This window comes from Brachycentrus maculatus, unplaced genomic scaffold (genome assembly GCF_059751285.1).
Source record: "Brachycentrus maculatus isolate JH-2025_06_01 unplaced genomic scaffold, ASM5975128v1 h1tg000142l, whole genome shotgun sequence".
Lineage (NCBI taxonomy): Eukaryota > Metazoa > Arthropoda > Insecta > Trichoptera > Brachycentridae > Brachycentrus > Brachycentrus maculatus.
The window spans coordinates 1094312-1118796 of record NW_028280895.1 but is presented as its reverse complement, the minus strand read 5'-3'; the positions used below and the strand labels follow the sequence as shown (position 1 = coordinate 1118796).

Below are 24485 nucleotides of genomic sequence, written 5' to 3'. Positions count from 1 at the left end.
TTCCAAATGCTCATCAGTGTTTCTTATTCTCATTTGAGATTTAAAATGATTCATTCGAGTAAAAAGCTGTTCACACGTATCAGTGATTCAAAATAGGGAAATCATCAACAGTGTTTTGCAAAACAAAAAATTGTCAGAGATACTTCCATATATGGGATATGGTACGAACTACGCACGATGAAATGTTCTTTTGGTGGTTTTTATGTACAAAAAAAAATTGTGATACGCTCTGCGGGCCACGAGTAGACACCCGGCGGGCCGTGGGTTGTCTACCCTTGATCTAAAGTAAAATTGATTAAATTACCCATCCAGTTGCTTCAAACATTTTGAGGTCGAGCGGGTCTCCGGTGAGCTGGTTGTCGATGCTGGTCAGGGAGTGGCAGCAGGCCAGGGCCTGCATGAGCGGCAGCTTGGGCGGCAGCGAGGGCACGTTGTGGACAGGCTCCCCAAACAGCCCGTCCGAGTGCGGCAACACCGCGTACAAGTCCAGTCCGTCCTCGGTCAAGGTGCCCGTCTGCAATCAGAGGATGATCAGACACCCATTTCATAACGGTGGTTATTACTTATTACTAGTTTATTACACAACTATGATAACCATTTGCATTATTGTATGTGCTGGAAGTGACTTTGTATGGTTATATTGGGTCAATTTTGTATTATACCTTTGATTTTATACATATCACTCACTCCTTTCAAGAACATCATAAATCAAAAAACTTGATTTTTCAGGAGAACGTTTTTAATGTTTAAAAATATAACACAATGAATTAAAAATAAATATCAAGCCACTTATTGAACTTTTTAATGTGCAACAGATCTTTTTAGGTAAAACCTGAAGGTTTTTTCTTCAATTGAAAAATATTTAGCATATTTAAAAAAATAATTAAACAATACCTTTTCTTCAAAATGCAAAAACAACATTTTCTGCCCTGTAGCGGGTAAATATTAAGTTAAAAATTTTGCTGGGATAAAGTACATTTTCTGGGCATTCCGAAAGCATGCACAACTGAAAATTGACAATTTTTGATTTATGACGTTCTTGAAAGGAGTGAGCGACATGATAAAAATAGTGAAGGACATTGGTACCATAAACCAAGCTAGGACACAAAATGCCGAACCCTCGTCTAGTGGAACGGAAGGTCTGTTGACAATAGTCAACAGTCAACAAACAAATTTGCCTAGCACATTTGAGGTCGTCTATTACTAACAGCTGCTGCAAACACACTGAGTGACAGATCATGTTCTAATCAGGGATGGTAATCAAAGAAGGGGTTACCAACCTGAAGACAAAAATTTTTACAGATACCTTTTAATCGGTTCATTGAAATCCAAATTTCCGGGTACTTTTTGTACGTAATGTATCTAAAAATTACAAAATAGTGGTACCTTATCGAAGCAGATGAGCTTGAGTTTCCCGCAGACGTTGATGCGCAGGGGACTGATGCAGAAGATGTGGTGGTTCTTGAGGCGGCGCTGGCTGTACACCGTGCCCGCGGTCATGGCGGCCGGCAGCGCGGGCGGGACCACGATGGTTATTATGTCCAACGTCCGCAGGATTATCGTCTTCACACTGCTCTGCAGAGAAACGTTCCTTTCAGTAATCTCACACGCTTTGCATTCAATAAGTTACACTCTCCTTATCATTCATCGTTCTCTTTGTAAAATGCCACTTAAAAACACTATTTCATGAGTACCAACCGGCAGCGCGGGCGAGACCGCGATGGTTACTATGTCCAAGGTCTGCAGGATTATCGTCTTCACACTGACGGAGAAGCACTCCTTTCAGTAAACTCAAACGCTTTATATTCAATAAGTTACACTCTCCTTATCATTCATCGTTTACTTTGTGTAATACTACTTAAAAACACTGCTTCATAAGAGGTTTCAGAATAACCATCATTTTTTTACTGTGGTTAATTAACCCTTTGATTACCAAAATCCAATATATCGGCTTTGGCACTCTAGCGAGAAATACCGGATTCGTTGAATCTGATGTCATGATTTATAAAAATATCAGATACATTTTGGACAGTATGTTAGGGATTCCTTCAGAGTTCAGAAATTTAGTAAAATGGAGTTTTGAATCTTGGATATGGTGCTGACACAAACTAAGTACACATTTTGAAAATTCATATACTTACACCTCTCTCCACGTACAACCATATGCAATATCCCATACCAATTGCGGATATAGTAAATAGGAATATGACGAATTTCACAGCGTCCTTGTAGAACTGGAAGCCCATCGGTTTGGGAAATAATATACTTTTGACTAGTTCTCCCTTTGATGTGCAAAATCCGGTCCGTACAACTTTGGCTAATACCTGAAAAAAGAATTCCAAGTTGTTACATTGGTTTTATGACTTAATAATGCTGATTTTAACACACTTCTGACGGGAAATGTATTTCTACCCGTTCGGTCGATTGATGCTTAAGGACGGGAAGAGTATTTTTGCCTTCTGTGCTGGCCTCATTTCAAAGTCAGAAAAGAAGATAATTCATATTTAATGTTTTTATATGAATATTATGTACCAATCTCTTATATATTAACCCTTATCACTCGAGAGAAAAAAATCATATATCGCTCAATCCTTTCAAGAATATCATAAATCAAAAATCGACAATTTTCAGTTGTGCATGTTTTCAGAATGCCCAAAAAATGTACTATATCCCAGCAAAAGAGGCATATTTTTACCTTAATATTTACCCGCTACAGGGCAGAAAGTGTTGTTTTTGCATTTTGAAGAAAAGGTATTGTTTAATTATTTTTTTAAATATGCTAAATATTTTTCAAATGGAGAAAAAACCTTCAGGTTTTACCTAAAAAGATCTGTTGCACAGTACACTGTTCAATAAGTGGCTTGATATTTATTTTTAATACATTGTAATTTATTTTTAAACTTCAAAAACGTTCTCCTGAAAAATCAAGTTTTTTGATTTATGACGTTTTTCAAAGGAGTGAGAGATATGTCTCCAGCATTTTTTTTTAGTAAAAATATGAGAAATATGAAAAAAACTAAGATATTCTTAGAAAATTGTTAAAAAAAATTTTTTTGAAAGGTAGCAATTAAGAATGCATATTTATGTTCACAAATATGTATTAATTATAGAAAGTAAGTATTTATAAAAGAAAAATAGCAAATTTTAGTTTTTATAATTGTTTGAAGTGTGGTATTTTTGAAAACAATCACCCAATCGCATCCTTAGTTTTTCAGGACAAGTGTCACAATACTCGCTACAAACATTAGTTTAAAAATGCCATAACAAGGTGAAACAATTGTCACAAAACTTCTTTTTATGCGTTTTTCAACAAGGAAATACTATTTAGTAGACTCAAAAATCAGTGTTTTATTGAAACATCTAATATATAAATTAAAATGGAGTTCTACAAATTAAATGCCAAATCTTATAGATTTAACCTTTTAACCGCGTTCACTTTGTTCCTGAGAGACGCCCGTGCGCGGCGGTATTTTGCCGTTTTTAAATGATTACTTTTATCATGTATTTAATTAAGAAACGATTTATTTTCCTAAACAAAAACATTCAATGGGATTCATTGTGCCTTTTTGGTACTCGTAAATAACCTAAATAAGATCGTAATATAAATAAATCAAAGCACGCATCGTGTGTCACTCTTACCCACTGGCGATGCGTAGCGTCGAGAGTGAGACAGATATAGGGCATGATTATGGCGGGGACTAATTACCGACCACAAGAAAAATCAGGGATCTGTTCTTTTATTTATACTTGTGATGTTACAAATTATTAGTCAGATATTTCAACAGATTTCATAAGGCCAAGGATTGACATATTATTTTATCCAAAGTTCCACACCATGAAAAAATCCCTCCAAGTTGAACTGAGGTTCGAAACTTGGAGTAAAGTAAAAACACAAACGGTTATGTCAGCCGCGTACGGGGAATGTTTTGTGAAAACACATACGGTTATGCGAGCCGCGTGGATCCGGTTAAAATACCAATCTCTTTGTTAAGTCTTAACAATATGTACATAATTATCAAATCCCGTCGCTAGCGGTCCACAGGCGTAAAAAATAACCATCCGAAATGTGTGAATATTGAAATGAGTGGATTCAAAGATAGGTTCTTACCTTGCTGTTACCATAAAATCGGGTCTGAATGACATTGGTTCCGGCAAACAGGGTGTGTCTCTTGTGGGTGGACGTGGAGTAGCACTCGGAAGACACATTGGGAGGAGATTTCACAACAGGCACACTTTCACCTGTAATAATAAGTAATTATTAAAGAAATTTAAACATTAAATGGACAAAATATCAAGATGGACCCCAAGAATTCTACGGTGGAGACCTTGGGAAAACAAGAGGTGTCAGAAGACCCCAAAAGAGATGGTCCGATGACATAGTCGCTGTGGGGGGTAGAAACTGGCAGCAAACAGCAACTGACCGAAGGAAATGGAAAGAAGGGGAAGAGGCCTATATCCAGCAGTGGAGGTCAGAGGGCTCATGAAGAAGAAGAAAAATGAAGATGTGATTTGCAAATTCCGAAAAATAATTATTTACAAGATCGCTATGATGTTCGTTATTTTTTAACCTTTCCCTTACGGGGCTAAAAACTATCCCGTGCACCCGTGATATGTATTTTGTACACCATATGAAAATGTGGTTTAAAAACGGGAAAAATGTTAATATTCCTTATTGACCATAGTTAAAGATGAAATGTATCAATTTTTATAATGTTAGCTCTGGTAATTACCGAAAAAAGAGAAAAAAATACATCCCAAGTACCCGCCATAGCTAGCGTAGTGACACAACCACCCTGAACGACGACTTGTGTGCAACTAAAATGAAATCGTCGGAAACAGTATGAAGCCGCGTGCGCGTGTACGTAAAGTGTAGCACCCACGCATACTCTGAGAAACTTTGTGTATTGGTGATTCTATCCCCTATTATTTTACAATTTATTCATTTCTGTCGCTGCAAATGAAAAATCCATTTTTAATTAATGTTTTACTTAGTAAATACCACTATTTCTTAAAATCTACTGTGACACGTGATTTGATGCATTCCGCATCATTTTCAAACACCGTATCATTTTCAAACACCATGTTTGAAAATGATGCGGAATGCATCGAAACACGTGTCACAGTAGATTTTAAGAAATAGTGGTTTTACTAAGTAAAACCTTAATTAAACATGAATAAATTCATATTATAATACTTTTATGTAACACGTAAAAGGATAAAGGACGAATACAAAAATTGTGTGCCCGTATCTATTATATTTTATATTGATATTCTCATTTTTAAAGTTGAGTTGTAGTAAATACATATCACCGAGAAGGGAAGGTTAATTACATAAAATCATTTATATAATGGGAATGTAACGTTTTGGTGGGAGGAGTCAGGAGTCAGGAGTCAGGGAGTGTCTGACCGGTGAGCATGCTCTCGTTGACGATGCAGGTGCCGGTGAGCAGCACGGCGTCGCAGGGCATGGTGTAGCCGGAGGGCGGCAGCAGCAGCACGTCCCCGGGCACGAGGCTGGCGGCGGCCACCAGGCACTCGGTCTGCGCCGGGCGCACCACCGTCACCCAGTGGCAGTTGGAGCGCTCCACCAGCTCGTGGAGGGCTATGCTCAGCTGCCGACAGAACACATCTCTAATTAATACCAGATATTTTTATTTTAAGATATGAAAATTCTTAACACACTATCTGCGGGCGGATTCGCGCTCATAATAGAGATAAATATCTCTGAAAAGAAGTGATAACATTTAACCATGCTGTATACATCAATATGAGATCAAAAGATGCCGCAAAAGTCATGCGTAAAAATAACTTACACGCAATTTACGATGAGTCGAGTGAAAAGGTAAAATTACGCTTCCCGCCGAACACCACCAGTCGAGTAAAACAGTAAAATTACCCTTCCCGCAGATAGTGTATTTTAAGAACAAATTAATGCATACTACATGTAAATCTTAAAAAAATATATAAAAGAAAAAGACTATTATACCATCAATCAAATAAAACAATAAACCTTGGATGTAAGTCCCTCTCCAAGCACAAGAGCTGAATCTCTTTTTTGGAGAGGCACTGCGAAACTAAAATTATAAGTCTGCCATATCGCTCACTCCTTTCAAGAACGTCATAAATCAAAAATCATCAATTTTCAGTTGTGCATGTTTTCGAAATGTCCAGAAAATGTACTATATGTATCCCAGCAAAAGTGGCATATTTTTAACATAATATTTACCCGCTACCGGGCAGAAAGTGTTGTTTTTGCATTTTGAAGAAAAGGTATTGTTTAATTATATTTTTAAATATACTTAATATTTTTCAAATGGAGAAAAAACCTTCAGGTTTTACCTAAAAAGATCTGTTGCACATAAATAGTTCAGTAAGTGGCTTGATATTTATTTTTAATACATTGTATTATATTTTTAAACTTTAAAAACATTCTCCTGAAAAATCAAGTTTTTTTATTTATGACGTTGTTGAAAGGAGTGAGGGATATGTATAAATGTATAGAATTAGTTTTTTTTTTTAAAAGTAACTATATAATGCCAATATCTGAGCAACTTATACGAGGACATGGGCTGATCGACGTATGAGGAGCGGAAGAGGGTTTCGGAAAATAGATCGGAATGGCGAAGGAGATGTTATCTGTTGCTGCAGACCAATCCGCAGGATTGAGACCATAGAGAGAGAGCAGTGATAGATGCGAATCGGCTAGTGAAATTAAGACCATTAATAATAAAATTAAACAGAAGAGGACCATTTGTGTAAATGTACTTTGTAAATATGATTGCATATGCCATCCGTTGAAATACAATTGCAACAGGTATTTTATTTATTTATAAAAAAAATATTTTACCATCGATTCTATTTATGTGTGTGTCGCCTACTTTCAAAATCTGCCTCAAGTGATCACTTAAACTAGCCTATGACGGTCGTAAGCCCCGTAAATGACCAGACTTCCATATTCTTCTTCGTCTATGTTGAGATGTCAAAAAAATAATATGAATGTATTTGTCAATTGCTTGTATTTTTGCTATTAGTACAAATTTGCTTGGTATTTCGAAAGTCTTTCGAAAATTTGTTAGTCAATAAAATGGTTTGTTAAGTGTGCGTACCTTCTTGGTTTGGTAGAGCGAAGTCATTACTGATATGGAAGACAGGATGAACACGCAGGCCGCGTAGTGGTAGTACTCGTCCAGAGACCACAGGGTGATGGAGAACACTTGGAACAAGTAGAAGGGGTTGAACACCTCCGTCACAAATAATGACCAGTAACTTTTTACTTCCACCTCAATTCCATTGTTTCCATATAATTTTGCTCTGAAACAAACAATTTATCATCATTTTTATTGTGCTATGTTATAGTAACAAAACCAAGATGAAGCTTGTCAGGAGCTTGGTCCACTCCATTTTTCTCTATGCTGCTGAAACATGGACCATAAAAGAAGCAGAAAGGAGAAAAAATGATGCCTTTGAAATGTGGTGTTGGAGGCGCTTGCTCCGAATTCCACGGACAGCTAGACGCACCAATGAGTCCATTCGCCAGGAACTACGCTTGGATGGCTTGACTCTGGCCAATGTCTGTACCCGACGGATTCTCCAGTTCTTTGGACACGTTGCGTGTGGCATAGAGGATAGCCTGGAACGACTAGTTGTGATCGGTAGCCTGGAGGAAAAGAGAGGGAGAAGAAGATCCCCACACGATGGACCGATCAAATTAAGGCAGCAGCAGGCACCTCAGTGGTTGGAGCGCTACGTGCAGCGCAGTCAAGGGATAACTGGAGAAGAGTCATTGCTTCTGCAAGGGTCACAACCCTCAGCAATGAGGAATAAGACGGAGAAGAAAAATGTTGAATGAAGAATGAATATATATATATATATATATATATATATATATATATATATATATATATATATATATATATATATATATATATATATATATATATATATATATATATATATATATATACATAATGTATATATATGTTATATACAATGAACCTTTGGTCTATTTAATTTTCAGTCACATATGAATATGCTCTTGGGGAATGTCCATATATGTATTATGTATACAAATAAACATAATATACGGACTCAATTATCTGTCTTTGATATCTTTTCTTTGGCGTCATAATATTTGCACAGCTTGTTCCGTCTGGAATTTCTAGGTCAATATTTTTAGCCCGCAATGTCGTATCAATCACAAACTCTAGACCTTTGAAATACCCTTTTAACTTTTAGAAAATTGAACAAGAAAAAAATAATTGTTTATTATTTTACTGTTTAAAAATTAATATATTACAAATGAGTGTTATCATAGTTAACAATTGGAAAAAAATCTCTTCCAACGTTCGTAAATAAGAGTTCTAACCATCATGCTGCTTCACCTGAGGGTTGGCAGTGGGAATAGAACGCCGCACAACTCTGTCTCTGCAAACAATCTTCGCCTCTTCCACATTGCTGCATCTCCCCAAACATTATTTCTTCTCCTGACATGATCACTTTTGAGTATTTGAAATACTTGATCATGCTACGTTTTCCTCGGTCTTCCTTTGTTCCTATTTCCAATTACCTTTGCCTCATAAATTTATTTTACTGTCCTACCTGTTATTTTTTCATTCATTCATTCCACATGTCCAAAGCATCCCAACATACCTTTCTGTTTATCGATAAAGGCATGTGCAAAAACTACAGAGGACGGCCCCGCTTAACCTACATGAACTTAATTACCTCCGACACGGGCTGTAGCGGTTACGCCAAGTTGAAGAGACAAGAGGAGGATAGAGCTGGGCGAAGACTGACCATGATAGAAGCAAACCAATCATCACACATATTGTAGCCAGTGAAGAAGCTAAAAAAATCATCTACCTGTTCCAAAATAATGTTTTCTATATACTATATTGAGGTTGGCAGATTCTAGACTACTCTTCATACCAATCTTCCAATCGCTTCCATTATTAGTTACACGGTATACTCACAATTCGTTCTGTTGCTTTCTGTTCAGCCCCGATGTATTTTCCACGAGGTGCGCCACGGTGACCTTCTCGTTGAGATTCTGGACGTTGACGAAGGAGGCCGTGTCTCGCAGCCAGACATACCGAGTCAGTTGATATAAAAAAAATCTAATTTTATTGTCGGGAAACTGAGGCAGGGAGATTTCCACCTCCTGGACCACCTCTGTTTTACAAGCGCCTTCCGAATCCGTCACTGGAATATCATATGAATAAAATAAGTAAACATTGCATAATATGATCAAATAAAATGTATGTTTCAACTTGAGATGAAACATCTATCATTTTTTAGATGGAGAAAGATGGAAGCCTGGCTTACGGAATGGTGTTCGACCCCGTCCAGAGAAAGTTTCGTAGACGAAATGTGAGTTATTATTTTGTTTATTCAAAGATGAAGAAGAATATGGAAGTCTGGGCATTTACGGGGCAGACGACCGTCATAGACTGGTTTAAGTGATCACTTTACACACGTGTAACATTCACCAATTCTACCCATTATTGACAACCACACTACTCAAATTCTTGGAAGTTCCATATATATGAACCAATTTAGAAACCTTGTTCTTGAATCACTAGAGCTTCGCTAGAGGCATCTATTGGTGAGATGTAAAGAAGCTTTTTATTTAGCAGAAACTCTTATATTACTATTATAATAGAAACATGAGTATTTATTATTCTTATTAAGACGATACGATTATTCAATTTCTTCATTTTTCTTAACACCCAAGTCGACAAATATCAATCTTAAATTATAATATATTATTAGGTTTCTCCACTGATGAATTTTTTTTTTTTTTTTTTGGTACATAGATACATTTTTTTTAAACATTTTAACTTGGCCACCATTCTGCCCATTATTGAACATATATATTGTATACTGGGTCTGTTCAAAAAGTATCGTAAGTTTTGAATTTTCGTAGGCTATATTTGTTCGATTTACGATTTTTTATGGCGTTATGTCGGTAGTGTAATGGCAAAGGGGTATATCTTTAAAGATTTTCATTTTCTAAGTTTTTTTCTACAAAATGTCTAAAATAGTGTATTCCATACATTATCTGGCAAAAGGATATAGCTGCAGTTGCAATTCTTATTTAGTTTTATTAAAATATCTTAGTCTTATAATTTAGTCCGCCTCCGTAGTGTAATGGTCAGCATGCTCGCCTACCGTTCTGGAGGTCCCGGGTTCGATTCCCAGGGGGGTTATAATAAATATAAGTGATTTTTTCACTCTAATATTTATTCAATATTACACTGGACTGGTACCTGAAGTGGAGGGCTGATCACCTTTCCTTCATGTGTAATCGATCGAGGTAGCACTGCGTTTATATGAAGCAGTGCCCTGTGCACCATTGGGGTGCGGTAAGGGATTTATTATTATTAAAATATCTACATTTAAAAATACATAAAACAAACGAGTTATTTAATTTCACAAGTTTGTTTTTGCTCTCCTGTAAAATTTGGTCTGAGACAGATATACCCCTTTGCCTTTACACTACCGACGTTGGCACTCATGTCTCTAACTTATGCCGATAAGGTCAGCCATTTTTAATGTTTAGTTAATTTTTGGCAGCTGCTAGCTTTCACGTCTTTTGCCTATTTCAAAAAATGGATGAAAGAATCTGTATCGAATGCTGTGTGAAAAACAAAATTAAATGGTATATGGTGAAGCTACCTTGGGCCGAAGTAAGATTTAACGGCGGTACAAAAAAAATGCGTTCAAATAAATAATTCCAAAATTACCAAATCATGTGGACCAAAATTGAGTCAGGAAAGGAAAAGGGAATCGGAGATTGCTGGATGTGGATGTGAAGACGTAGACTAAACATAATATGCAGCACTCTAGAAGTAAATTAAAAACGATACACATATTACTTATAAGTGACATGGAAATCAGCGCTATCACACACAGATAATATCATAGAAAACTCAAGAGCGTTTTGCACGGTTAGATAACTCGCTTCGGCATCTTTGTAGATAATTCAAACGATGTATCGCACTCAAACACCCTCGATACGACCAAAACACCTTTTGACCCTTCCCTTACAGTGCTTAAAATTTCCATGTGCGCCGGTGTTATGTATTTTGTACAACGGGAAAAATGTAAATATTCCTAAATGTTGCTTATATTGACCATATCGCTCATTCCTTTCAAGAACGTCATAAATCAAAAATCGTGAATTTTGAGTTGTGCATGTTTTCGGAATGCCCAGAAAATGTACTATGTCCCAGCAAAAGCGGCATATTTTTAACTTAATAATTACCCGCTACAGGGCAGAATGTGCTGTTTTTGCATTTTGAAGAAAAGGTATTGTTTAATTATTTTTTTAAATATACTAAATATTTTTCAAATGCAGAAAAAACCTTCAGGTTTTACTTAAAAAGATCTGTTGCACAGTAAAAAGTTCAATAAGTGGCTTGATATTTATTTTCAATACATTGTATTATATTTTTAAACTTTAAAAACGTTCTCCTGAAAAATCAAGTTTTTTGATTTATGACGTTCTTGAAAGGAGTGAGCGATATATGAAATTGAAATGTATCAATTTTGTAATGTTAGTTCTGGTAATTACCTAAAAAAAATAAAAAAATACATAGTACTCGCCATAGCTAGCGTAGTGACACGACCACTCCGAACCACGACTTTTTTTTTTTTTTATTTATTGGCAAAGCACCCAATTTTGGGTGATACCTGCCATACTAGTGATTTTACTTAAACAATATTTTTTTTTATTGATTTTTTTTGGGGTCACACGCTTTTGCCATACTTTTTTATATGTTTAATGATCGCACGGTTAACATTTTTGGAGTTGATTGAAAATAGGTGTTGGACATTCAGCGGGAAGGACAAACCCTCCGACCGAATGTCCTGAATGAACTCGAGGTTAGGGAGTAAGGGGCAGTTGAAAAATATGTGGTCAGCAGTCTCATCATCCTCTCCACACGCGCACAACGAACAAGTTAGAATGTTAATCTTTTTGAGGTGGGATGCAAGTACTGTGTGTCCGATCCTCAGCCTGCACAGAAGGGACACATTCAGCTTGGGAATCTTGATTTTGCGGAACCAAGGGGATTTGGGTATCACGGGTTGGATTGACTTATAATAGGATCCAGTGGATGTTATAGAGAATATTTTATTCCATTCCTCGCTTGCACCAGCTTTGAGCTTTCTAAGGTAGTCAGGAATCGGAAGGGTGAATAGACTGGGAACCACGCCACAGTCCCGGGCTTCCTTGGCCATGCAGTCCACCCTCTCATTACCTGTGCGCAGCTAAAACGAGATCGTCGGAAACAGTATGAAGCCGTGTGCGCGTGTATGTAAAGTGCGGCACACACGCATACTCTGAGAAACATTTGTGTATTGGTGATTCTATCCCTGATTATTTTACAATTCATTTATTTCTGTCGCTGCAAATGAATAACTTTATATTATAATACTTTTATGTAACACGTAAAAGTAGTACGGAGGAATATAAAAATGCTGAGCCCCCGTATCTATTATATTTTATATTGATATTCTCATTTTTAAAGTCAAGTTGTAGTAAATACATAGCACAGGGAGGGGAAGGTTAAAAAGGCCATTGTTATCTGAGATACAGTAGAGCCCCGGAAATCCAAAATCCCAGGATATATGAACAAGATTTTCAAGAAAAACATTTGTAGGAACACATTTAAAAAACATGCAAAGACTGAAAAACATATTTATTATTACATGAAATTATTATACATAACCAGTGGCGTGCACAGAGATTTAATAAGGGTTGGCTGTAGAGGTAGGTAGTAAGGTAAGCTAGGTACTACTTAGTAAGGTAGGGTAGGTACTGGTTGCGTATTTACATGTCACGCAGGTAAGTTGTTAAGATGGGCACTGCTTTTCTGCCTATATGGAATGCACGCCCCTGTACATAACCTCATTTTGTGTTTTTGCTTTTCATCAAAAAAATACAATATTCTAAAAATAATTATATTACAGTACTGCAAAAAATATATAATAAATAAATATAATACTTACGAAAAACTATTTCAGCATTTCTTAAACTGGATTTGGAGAATTTGATCATTCCATACTTGGGATACCAGCTGATGAATATGTATGGGAATCCACAGAACAGGATGCTAACGGTGTGGAAGAGCAGTCTGCGGACCCAGTTGTGTTTGTATCCGTGGACCTTCAGAACCAGTTCGTCGGTTCCTTGGTGAGCGTTGTCTAGGATCTGCCAATGCGCTTCACCGATAGCTTCGTATTCACCTGGAACAGAAATATAATGTGAATACAATGCATTCCACAATAAAGGGTATTATTTTAACTCTTATCAGATGATGAAACCCTAGCACAGGGGTCGGCAGTTTGTCAAGTGAGAGGATCCAAATTGTCATGGGAACAGGATAACAAAGAACCGCATATATTTTATTTTATTTATTTATTTCATAGATACATACATTTTCTTTTACTATATCGCTCACTCCTTTCAAGAACGTCATAAATAAAAAAACTTGATTTTTCAGGAGAACGTTTTTAAAGATTAAAAATATAACACAATGCATTAAAAATAAATATCAAGCCACTTATTGAACTTTTTACTGTGCAACAGATGTTTTTAAGTAAAACCTAAAGGTGTTTTCTCCATTTGAAAAATATTTAGTATATTTAAAAAAATAATTAAACAATACCTTTTCTTCAAAATGCAAAAACAACATTTTCTGCCCTGTAGCGGGTAAATATTAAGTTAAAAATATGCCTCTTTTGCTGGGATATAGTACATTTTCTGGGCATTTCGAAAACATGCACAACTGAAAATTGACAATTTTTTATTTATGACGTTCTTGAAAGGAGTGAGAGATATGTATTATGGCTCTTTAGGCATGGCCTGTGTTAAGCCGAAATACTTACATGTTAATACAATTTTTTTTTTTTAACTATTTGTTTTTTTTTTATTATTAGATTATATACATTACATACAATAGATACAATAACAATTTACAGTATAAAGGTTTAAAAATAAAATAATTACACCTGGACTTTGATTAATTCACTTTCTACCTTGTCCCTTCCAACGAGAAGCAACCATCGACGGACACTGTTCTTAAAGACATGATCACTACTGGAATTCTTAATGGTTACGGACATATGTATGTCATATACATATAAGTATGTAGAGGTAGATTTTTGAACCTTGACTGTATCACAAATATCACACGACTCATAAGTTGCAATTAATATTGCGGAAACTAGCTAATATCTTTGTTTCGCTGCTCTGTTACATTCAAAGACATTTTGGATATTCTGTCTTGCACTGTTTTCGCAGATAGAGGCAATTCAGAGTGTCTATTTAAGATGTTCCTTGAGATAAGGTGAAATTCAAACCCACCTTCTAGCCAAAGAGCCGAATGTGGCTCACGAGCCACTCTTGTCAACCTCTGCCCTAACAAAACAAATCTTGTATAAACTCCGGGTAACACAAAGAGCAATGAAGAGAAGGATGCTAAACATATCCTTTAGAGATCGTAAAACGAATGTTTGGATAAGGGAAAAGACCAAGGTAACAGATGTGGCTCAAAGAATCGCGGAGCAAAAGTGGAACTGGGCAAGTCATGTGGATATGTCTGAAGATAGATGGACGACTTGACTGGAAGCCTAAAACAAGACGCAGAAGTGTTACTAGTTATTACTAGTTGATTACACAACTATTGATATCCATTGTGATATCGCTCACTCCTTTCAAGAACCTCATAAATCAAAAAACTTGATTTTTCAGGAGAACGTTTTCAAAATTTAAAAATATAACACAATGTATTAAAAATAAATATCAAGCCATTTATTGAACTTTTTACTGTGCAACAGATCTTTTTAGGTAAAACCTGAAGGTTTTTCTCCATTTGAAAAATATTTTGTATATTTAAAAAAATTATTGAACAATACCTTTTCTTAAAAATTCCAAAAACATTTTCTGCCCTGTAGCGGGTAAATATTAAGTTAAAAATATGCCACTTTTGCTGGGATATAGTACATTTTCTGGGCATTCCAAAAACATGCACAACTAAAAATTGACGATTTTTGATTTATGACGTTCTTGATATGTGGCATGTATGTCTGAAGATAGGTGGACGAAAAATGTGCTTGACTGGAGGCCTAGAAGCGTGGGTAGGCCCCAGACAAGATGGTCCGATGACATTAGCAAAGTGGCGGGCCTGCACTGGAAGAGAGTCGCGTCCAACAGACAACTGTGGTAGTCCAAGAGGGAGGCCTTTCTTTAATACCGGACACAAGAAGAAGGCTGAAGTACAGCAAGTACAGATGATGATCCAGATAAAGAAAGAAGAAACAAATGCTAATCACTACACTTCATCATTTGATCAATCTACTAGATATTTTCATCAAACCCGCTTAACCTTTTAACCGCGTTCACTTTGTTCCTGAGAGACGCCCTTATAAATGATTACTTTTATCATGTATTTAGTTAAGAAACGATTTATTTTCCTAAACAAAAACGTTCAATGGGATTCATTGTGCCTTTTTGGTACTGTATAATGCACTCGTGTCACATTATTCTTGAAATATATCGTAATACAAACAAATAAGATCGTAACATAAATAAATCAAAGCACGCATCGTGTGTCACTCTTACCCACTGGCGATGCGTAGCGTCGAGAGTGAGACAGATATAGGGCATGATTATGGCGCTGACTACTTACCGACCGCGAGAAAAATCAGGGATCTGTTCTTTTCTGTGATGTTACAAATTATTAGTCAGATATTTCAACAGATGTCATAAGGCCAAGGATTGACGTATTATTTTATCCAAAGCTCCACACCATGAAAAAATCCCTCCAAGTTGAACTGAGGTTCGAAACTTGGAGCAAAGTAAAAACACATACGGTTATGTCAGCCGCGTACAGGGAATGTTTTGTGAAAACACATACGGTTATGTGAGCCGCGTGGATCCGGTTAATATTTTTAACACTTAATTAAATATGATATGATCTTACTTTTGTTAGGTTTGCAAATGTTAGAAATTGAATATTTCATATTTAATTTGATAATTATTATTTTAAGAACAATTTTTTTAGCTTAATATCATGTTGCCTCATTAGTGTACCGACATTAAGTGACTTATTATTAATTTATCAGGAGATAAAGAAAATGCTGATATTTAATCAATAATTACAAAAAAAATTAAACAATGTTGTTTCAATTAATTTTTTTGAGGATAAAAATAATGAAAATAAAAATTCATATTATTTTTAATAATTTCAATTCCGTAAAAAAATTAAAATACCAAATATGTCTTTCTAACATATTTTTTATACCCTCATCCGCACCCAATGGTCCATAGGGCACTGCATCATATAAACGCAGTGTTATTTTGAACATAATTTAACACCCTCATCCGCACCTGATGGTGCATAGGGCACCGCATCATATAAACGCAGTGTTATCTTGATCGTTAACACATGAAGGAAGGGTGATCAGCCCTCCGCTTCAGATATCAGTCCAGGGTAATATACAATAAATATTAGAATAAAAAATCACTTTTATTCATTGTACCCCCCTTCTGGGAATCGAACCCGGGACCTCCAGTACGGTAGCCGAGCGTGCTGAACATTACACTACGGAGGCGCACAATAATAACATATCGCTCACTCCTTTCAAGAACGTCATAAATCAAAAAACTTGATTTTTCAGGAGAGCGTTTTTTAAGTTTAAAAATATAACACAATGTATTTAAAATAATTATCAAGCCACTTATTGAACTTTTTACTGTGCAACAGATCTTTTGAGGTAAAACCTGAAGGTTTTTTCTCCATTTGAAAAATATTTAGTATATTTAAAAAAATAATTAAACATTACCTTTTCTTTAAAATGCAAAAACACCATTTTCTGCCCTGTAGCGGGTAAATATTAAGTTAAAAATATGCCTCTTTTGCTGGAATATAGTACATTTTTTGGGAATACCGAAAATATGCATAACTGAAAATTGACGATTTTTAATTTATGACGTTCTTGAGAGGAGTGAGCGATATAACAACATATAAAAAATGTTTCATCAATTTAAACTAACTAACTAACCATCACGTCGCTTCCCCGCAGGGGTAGGCAGAGAGAATCGAACGCCACACCACTCTGTCTTTGCAAACATTCTTTGCCTCTTCTACATTCATGCATCTCCTCATACATACCCGACGATTATTACGACTCCTGACCCGGCCGCTTTCAAGTATTTGACATACCTGATTGTGCCAAGTTTTCCTCGGTCGTCCTCTGCTTCTTTTTCCAACTACATTCGCTCCATAAATTTGTTTAACCGTTCTTTCTTCACTCATACGCTCCACATGTCCAAACCATCTCAACACACCTTTCTTAATTTTATCGATAATGCTTATCTCAGCCTTACATTCTTTCCTTATTTCATCATTCGAACATCTATCAAACATCGTTTTGCCACACATTCGTATGAGGGATCGCATTTCGACTGCATTCAGTCTGCTTTCATCCTTCTTTTGCCAACTCCATGCTTCGCTTCCATACATAAGGGTCGGAACCAGAACTCCATTGTGTACTGCCAGTTTAGCTTCCGCTGATAGATTTTTATTTGCTAAAACTGATTTTAGTGCACCATTCACTCTGTTCCCAGCATTCACTCTCCTTTCTATGTCTTTATCAATCTTTCCACCCGATGACAATCTTTTGACAATCCACAATCTTTTGACCTGATGTTTTCATCAATTTATTACATGATATTGAAAGAAAACATTGATATTTAAACAAATTATTTGAAATTATTACGGTCTGACTTTTATACATAAATATTTTTTTTGTATAAAAGAGATTTGTGTTTTTTATCTCTTTAAAAATTTTATCTTTGTATAAATGTCAGACGGTAACAATTTCATTTTAATGACCTGATGTTTTTGTTTGTTTGTTTATATTTAAAGATAACAGTCAGTTGATAACATACACCAAATATATTATTTTTTGACATCTCATCAAAGATGAAGAAGAATATGGAAGTCTGGGCATTTACGGGGCTGACGACCGTCACCGGCTGGTTTAAGTGATCACTTTACACACGTGTGATATTCACCAATTCTACCCATTATTGACAACCACACTACTCAAATTCTTGGAAGTTCTTTATATATGAACCAATTTAGAAACCTTGTTCTTGAATCACTAGAACTTCACTAGAGACATCTATTGGTGAGATGTAAAGAAGCTTTTTATTAAGCAGAAACTCTTATATTAGTAAAGTATGTTGGAGATTGTTATATAAAATATAACATGTTGAAAAACTACAAATAATAGATTGGTCGTCCATTTTACTCCATTCATACCTATTTTACATAAACAAACTAAAAAAAAAAAAAAATATTTCAAATTTTTATAAATTTTCTCTTATTTCAAGACAAATTAATTATCTATTTATTGATTTGGCGTTTAATTTGTAGAACTCCATTTTAATTTATGTATTAATTTTAAATCAAACGCAGATTTTTTGAGTCTACTAAGTTGTATTTTATTAACAAAAACACATAAAAAATTATATTGTGACAATTGTTTCGCCTTGTTAGGGCATTATCAACAAGGCGAAACAATTGTCACAATATAATTTTTTATGTGTTTTTGTTAATAAAATACAACTTAGTAGACTCGAAAAATCTGTGTTTGATTTAAAATTAATAATAATAATATTAATAAAACCCTTATCCGCACCCGAATGGTGCATAGGGCACTGTGTCATATAAACGCAGTGTTAACTTGATCGTTTTTACACATGAAGGAAAGGTGATCAGCCCTCCGCTTCAGGTACCAGTCCATGGTAATATTGAATAAATATTACAGTGAAAAAATCACTTATATTTATTTTACCCTCCTTGGGAATCGAACCCGGGACCTCCAGAACGGTAGCCGAGCGTGCTGACCATTACACTACGGAGGCGGACATTAAAATTAATACATAAATTAATTATCTACCTAAATAACACTTCGAGTTGGCGGTATGCACATACCAAAAAACTTTGGAGTGCAAAGGGTTAATAGTTTTTCAGTTGAATTAGTTTTGACACAATTATGCAGATCATGTTCCTCAAATATCTTGATAACAATATTGCTATCTGCTTTGAGAGCAAATACGGTACTTAGTGATTTCTAAAAAAGCGAGCGATCCCATTTTAAATGGAGTACATACTTCTTATCTCTGTATTAAAATATTGATACAAATTTAAGAAATGATAAAAATAAGACAATTTTATTGAAGATTCATTGGAAGCAGGTTTTTTTTTATACCGCGATTGTTTTAAAAGGGATGCTGATGAAAAACTGTAGGTAATTTACTTTTAGAACAGTTTTGCCCGTAAAAACTAAAAGTTTTATCAAAAAGGGGATAAAGATACTACTTGAAAAATGGCAAAAGGTTATAGATAATATTCTATGTATGGAAACGAGTTTTTTTTTTTTAAATCTGTAATAATTCAGCTTCCACACCAACACATAAATAAATACATACAGGGTTTTTAATCAGGGTATGCAGAAGGGTTGGATGAGGATAAGGTATAGTAGGCACTGGTCATGTTTCTATATGGAACGCAGACGGAGTAATCCAGGTAGGCACTACTTTTCTGCTTATATAGAATGCACGTCTCTACATACATACATATATCGATAAGCATTTTTATTTTTTATACGCCTTATCGTAGGCATACAGGAGAAAGTGACCAAGTGCATTTTTTACAAAAACGTGATCATTGACTATTTGATATCTTACTAGCTTAATATTGCCCTGAATAAATCCCAAACTGATTTTAAACTTGGAAGTATAATATATTGACTTGTTAAAAGTGACTAATTGCATTGATGTTTATTTTCTTGCCAAGTTAAAGTGACTTAAATGGTCCTCCCGAATATTTTATGTTTTGTTAGTTGGTCACTTTCTCCTGTATGACTATGTTATGTGTCTTGTCAGTAGACTTCTTTTTGCATACTCTTTTACTATAAGTTTCATCAATTTTAACATTATACACGCACAAGAAAAGAAAAGAAAAATAAAACTACATTATTGTACAATTTTTACAATATTAACTCTTGATTGATTCCTTTTTTTATATTTTGCCTTTGCTCCATATTTTTGTTTGCCGTCTTACCTCCGCAGGCAACAAATTAAAAATATTCGGAACTGTGTATTGACGTGTTCTATTTCCATATTTATTGTTTACTCTCGGGACCATCAACCCTTCGTTGCGGGTGAAGCGGGTGTCATAATCGTGCACTAGAGAATTTTTATACTTATTGCTAGTTATTACACAACTATTATATCCATTTGCAATATTCTACGTGCTGGAAGTGACTTAGTATGGTTATTTTGAGTCAATTTTGTATTATAACTTTGATTTTATATATATCGCTCACTCCTTTCAAGAACGTCATAAATCAAAAATCGTCAATTTTCAGTTGTGCATGTTTTCGGAATGCCCAGAAAATGTACTATATCCCAACAAAATCGGCACATTTTTAACTTAATATTTACCCGCTACATGGCATAAAGTGTTGTTTTTGCATTTTGAAGAAGAGGTATTGTTTAATTATTTTTTGAAATATACTAAATATTTTTCAAATGGAGAAAGAACCTTCAGGTTTCACCTAAAAAGATGTGTTGCATAGTAAAAAGTTCAATAAGTGGCTTGATATTTATTTTTAATACATTGTATTATATTTTTTAACTTTAAAAACGTTCTCCTGAAAAATCAAGTTTTTTGATTAATGACGTTCTTGAAAGGAGTGAGCGATATGTCACCAGGTACAATATTTGAAGAAAAAAATATGGAATATTAAATATGAGTACTAGGTTTATGAAGGATAACACAATTTAGGGGGTGAAGATACTTAGACTGCCTATAATACGTAATTCCTCTGTAAGTTGTGATGAAATAATTCATTGAAATATGAATAATTGTACAAAAATATTCATTCTGTAAAATGACCGAAATTAGAATATTTGTCAATTGAGGAACAGTCTCTTTTGACTTAAATAAAAATTGTAGGTGCGATAGTTATAACCTATTTTCTTGCGAAATGAGTCACAATACTTCAATGCGGAAAGTTTTCCTTCAGAACTCGCCGATAAAACAAGGGTAAATAAAAAAAACGGACACAAATTCGGTAACATGTGCTAAAATCAACATAATAAACATGTTCGAATAGGGATTCTTAAAACTTACCACTATTCTCCGAAGGAGCATTGTACATTTTCAAAAGAATTCTATGTCATCGGGTATTTTCAGATACTATTCTTTAAGTGGTTTTTGCTCCACTTAAAGTATTTGCTAAGACATTTTGCCTTATTTTGTATTTTAATTAATATCACAGACGTCACATTTGACACTGACTGACAGCAACCGCGCGTCGAGCGGACACCACACGGGACACGGCGGACACGCGAGAACACAATCCAATCACGAATATCGGAAAATCGGAAGTGCAAAAAATTGAATGCAAGACCCGCCGGGCTCTGTAGGTACCTACTGGAGCGCTATAGTGGGAAAAGGAGTGCAATTTTATTCAAAGCCGGTTGTCCAGCATTGCCAACCGGGTGAAATGAAAATTGGCATAGATTTTATAATGCGCTTGAAATAAATAGACTTTAAAAATAAATAAAAAGTAAGCCCATTCACGCAGGAATAATGTTTAAAAAAAACTTGTAAAGTTGGAGCCTGTGTAAGAAATACGATAAGCGGTATTGCATGAGCTGTTGCTAGATTTAAGAGTGTCTTGAATGTTAGGTAATTTTAAAAACAAACATTTATTTTTTTAAAGATCTCTATACAGCTGTCACCCACGTACATTTTCGCGTTCTCGGTTTGGGTTTGCTTTTTCGTCGAGTAGAGTATTTTATTTGAAAATGAAACTCATTGGAGAGAGAGCAGACCATGATATAAATGTTAAGCGGGTATGGGCATGCGCCGAGTATGCAAGAATGACATCTACCGACACTATTTTATAACGACAATTTTTGCCCCTGAAAGAAAGCAATATCACGTATTTTTAGCATGGATCTGTAATTTAGATACGAATATAAAATTCCGTCATAACATAATTTAAAACAGTTAGTAAGTCAATGTTTAAAGTCACCCGATTATCCCAATAGACATTTTTGAGGAATTTCAACTAGTAACCGTTTTATTTAGATTTTCGAAGCGTGCAAGCCAGAAGAATCTTACTTGGTTTATTTGTCAGGTTTTTGTTGCCATTACAAATAGTTTAAAAATGTGTCCTGTTTGATAGATTTGAATATGCGTACCTATACCATTTAACCTAGGGAGGTACAATTTATTCATGCGTACATCAAACATTTTAATTTGAAACAAAGTAGTATTTAAAGAAAACGAAGTCAGCCTCGTGCCAACCTTTAAGAATAAGGATATTATAAACTTGTTGATAAAATATACAAAAAATGTGACAAAAGTTACATTTAAGAATACCTACAAATACATATTTTGTTTTCAATATGAAACTCATGTGAACCGCCATTTTTTTTTCAATTCTTGCATACTTTCGTTTCATTCAGAGTCAAAATCTTGCATGATTTTCTTTCATCGTGACTCTGATATATCCCATTCATTACAAAACCACTCACCGAGTTTCAGTTAGACCTGTCATTGGTTGGTGTAAGTGATAACTTTATACACTTTTACCCTTCAAGCCATAATTTGCCCTGTTAATACAAAGGATACCAAAGATACGAAAAAAACTTGATACAAACTCCTGACTAAAAAACATCAAATCCAGAATTTTGAATATCAAAATTGGCATTACGTAAAAGTATTACGTTTTTTTATGAATATGTGTAATGTATGTTATGGCAGACCATCTGGTTTTTCTATGATTCCCAGTGTGGGCGAAATCCAATATTTAGTTATTATGTTTGTCGGTATTTATACTGTGACTTCACGCCATCGCTTAGGAACACAAATAATAATTAATCTTCCTTTACTTATCAGTGATATGACGTCGTCACCACCGGAAACCATAGATAAACCGGACAGTCTGCCATTCATCTGTATGCAAATTATATATATGTGTGTGTCTGTTAACCATACACAATAAACAATCAAATTTATGTTTTAATTGTTCAATGAAACACAGATTTATTTGAGTCTACTAAGTTGTATTTTATTGTTGAAAAACACATCAAAATTAATATTGTGACAATTATGTAGATATGGCATTTTCACGACAAAAAATCTGTGTTTGATTTAATACATAAATTAAAATTGAGTTTTACAAATTAAACGCCAAATCAATAAATAAGATGACCAGTCTGATGATGTCGGTAACGACGAAACCCGGTCGCTGGTCAAATAAAAAAGTGGAAAAGCTAAAAAGATTGGTTTTAATCTAATAATAAATTAAAAATGCAATTCCATCACGAAGTGTCAGTGGATAATTTAAATCTACAATAAATAAGAATCAAATTGGTTGAGAGTGTTTTCAGTGAGACAGAATTCAATGAGCTTCATCTGACGTTTTCGTGGAAGAAGAGATTCTTTCCTTACAATATATAACTTTTCAGTGAGACAGAATTCAATGAGCTTCGTATGACGTTTTTATTGAAGAAGATACTCTTTCCATACATTATAAAACGTTTCAGTGAGATAGAATTCAACGAGCTTCATATAACGTTTTCACGGAAGAAGAGAACCGTTTCATATAATATAACACTTTTCAGCGAGACAGAATTCAATGAGCTTCATATGACGTTTTCATGGAAGAAGATACCCCTTCCATACAATATAACACTTATCAGCGAGATAGAATTCAATGAGCTTCATATGACGTTTTCATGGAAGAAGATATCCCTTTCATACAATATAACACTTTTCAGTGAGACAGAATTCAATGAGCTTCATATGACGTTTTCATGGAAGAAGATACCCCTTCCATACAATATAACACTTATCAGCGAGATAGAATTCAATGAGGTTCATATGACGTTTTCATGGAAGAAGAGAGCTCTTTCAAACAGTATAACACTTTTCAGTGAGACAGAAATCAACGAGCTTCACCTGACGTTTTCGCGAAGAAGAGAACAATAACACTTTTATTATTGATATAATAAAGTTTATTTTCGTGTCTATAATTTGTTTTTATTAATTTAAATTATTTTTTTTAGTAAAAACTGAGTATTTTCACAATGCTGTTATAAAAGCCCATTTTCTGGTGTGCGGTGCGATTTCTCCGATTTTGTAGAATAAAATTTGTGTTCGTAATTATAATATGTTTTAATAATATAAATTATTATTTTTTAGCAAAAACTGAGAATTCTCATAAGGCTGTTATAAAGGTCCATCTTCTGGTGTGCAAAACAATTCCTCCATTTCATCATGTTTTTGAGCCATATGGAAAAAGGTATGGAGTTGTCAGTTTAAACATTTAAAAAAATATATATTTATATTAATTAATATACCATAGCCAGCAATACATTGCTGTGG

General features: G+C 34.9%; 1 protein-coding gene across 1 annotated transcript in view; it reads right to left on the bottom strand.

The window, feature by feature from the left end:
* Positions 1–21476, bottom strand: part of LOC148308986 (polyamine-transporting ATPase 13A3-like) — a 33965-nt gene extending 12489 nt beyond the window's left edge. Inside the window, exons 1-9 of the mRNA XM_088260765.1 lie at positions 21216–21476; positions 13015–13251; positions 8973–9201; positions 7107–7311; positions 5408–5612; positions 4109–4239; positions 2142–2324; positions 1387–1575; positions 305–514 (exon numbers count right to left, since the gene is read on the bottom strand). Of these exons, the coding sequence (XP_088116891.1) occupies positions 305–514; positions 1387–1575; positions 2142–2324; positions 4109–4239; positions 5408–5612; positions 7107–7311; positions 8973–9201; positions 13015–13251; positions 21216–21243 (1617 nt within the window). The 5' untranslated portion in view covers positions 21244–21476. The remainder of the gene's footprint in view (positions 1–304; positions 515–1386; positions 1576–2141; positions 2325–4108; positions 4240–5407; positions 5613–7106; positions 7312–8972; positions 9202–13014; positions 13252–21215) is intronic.
* Between the last annotated feature and the right edge of the window lie 3009 nt (positions 21477–24485).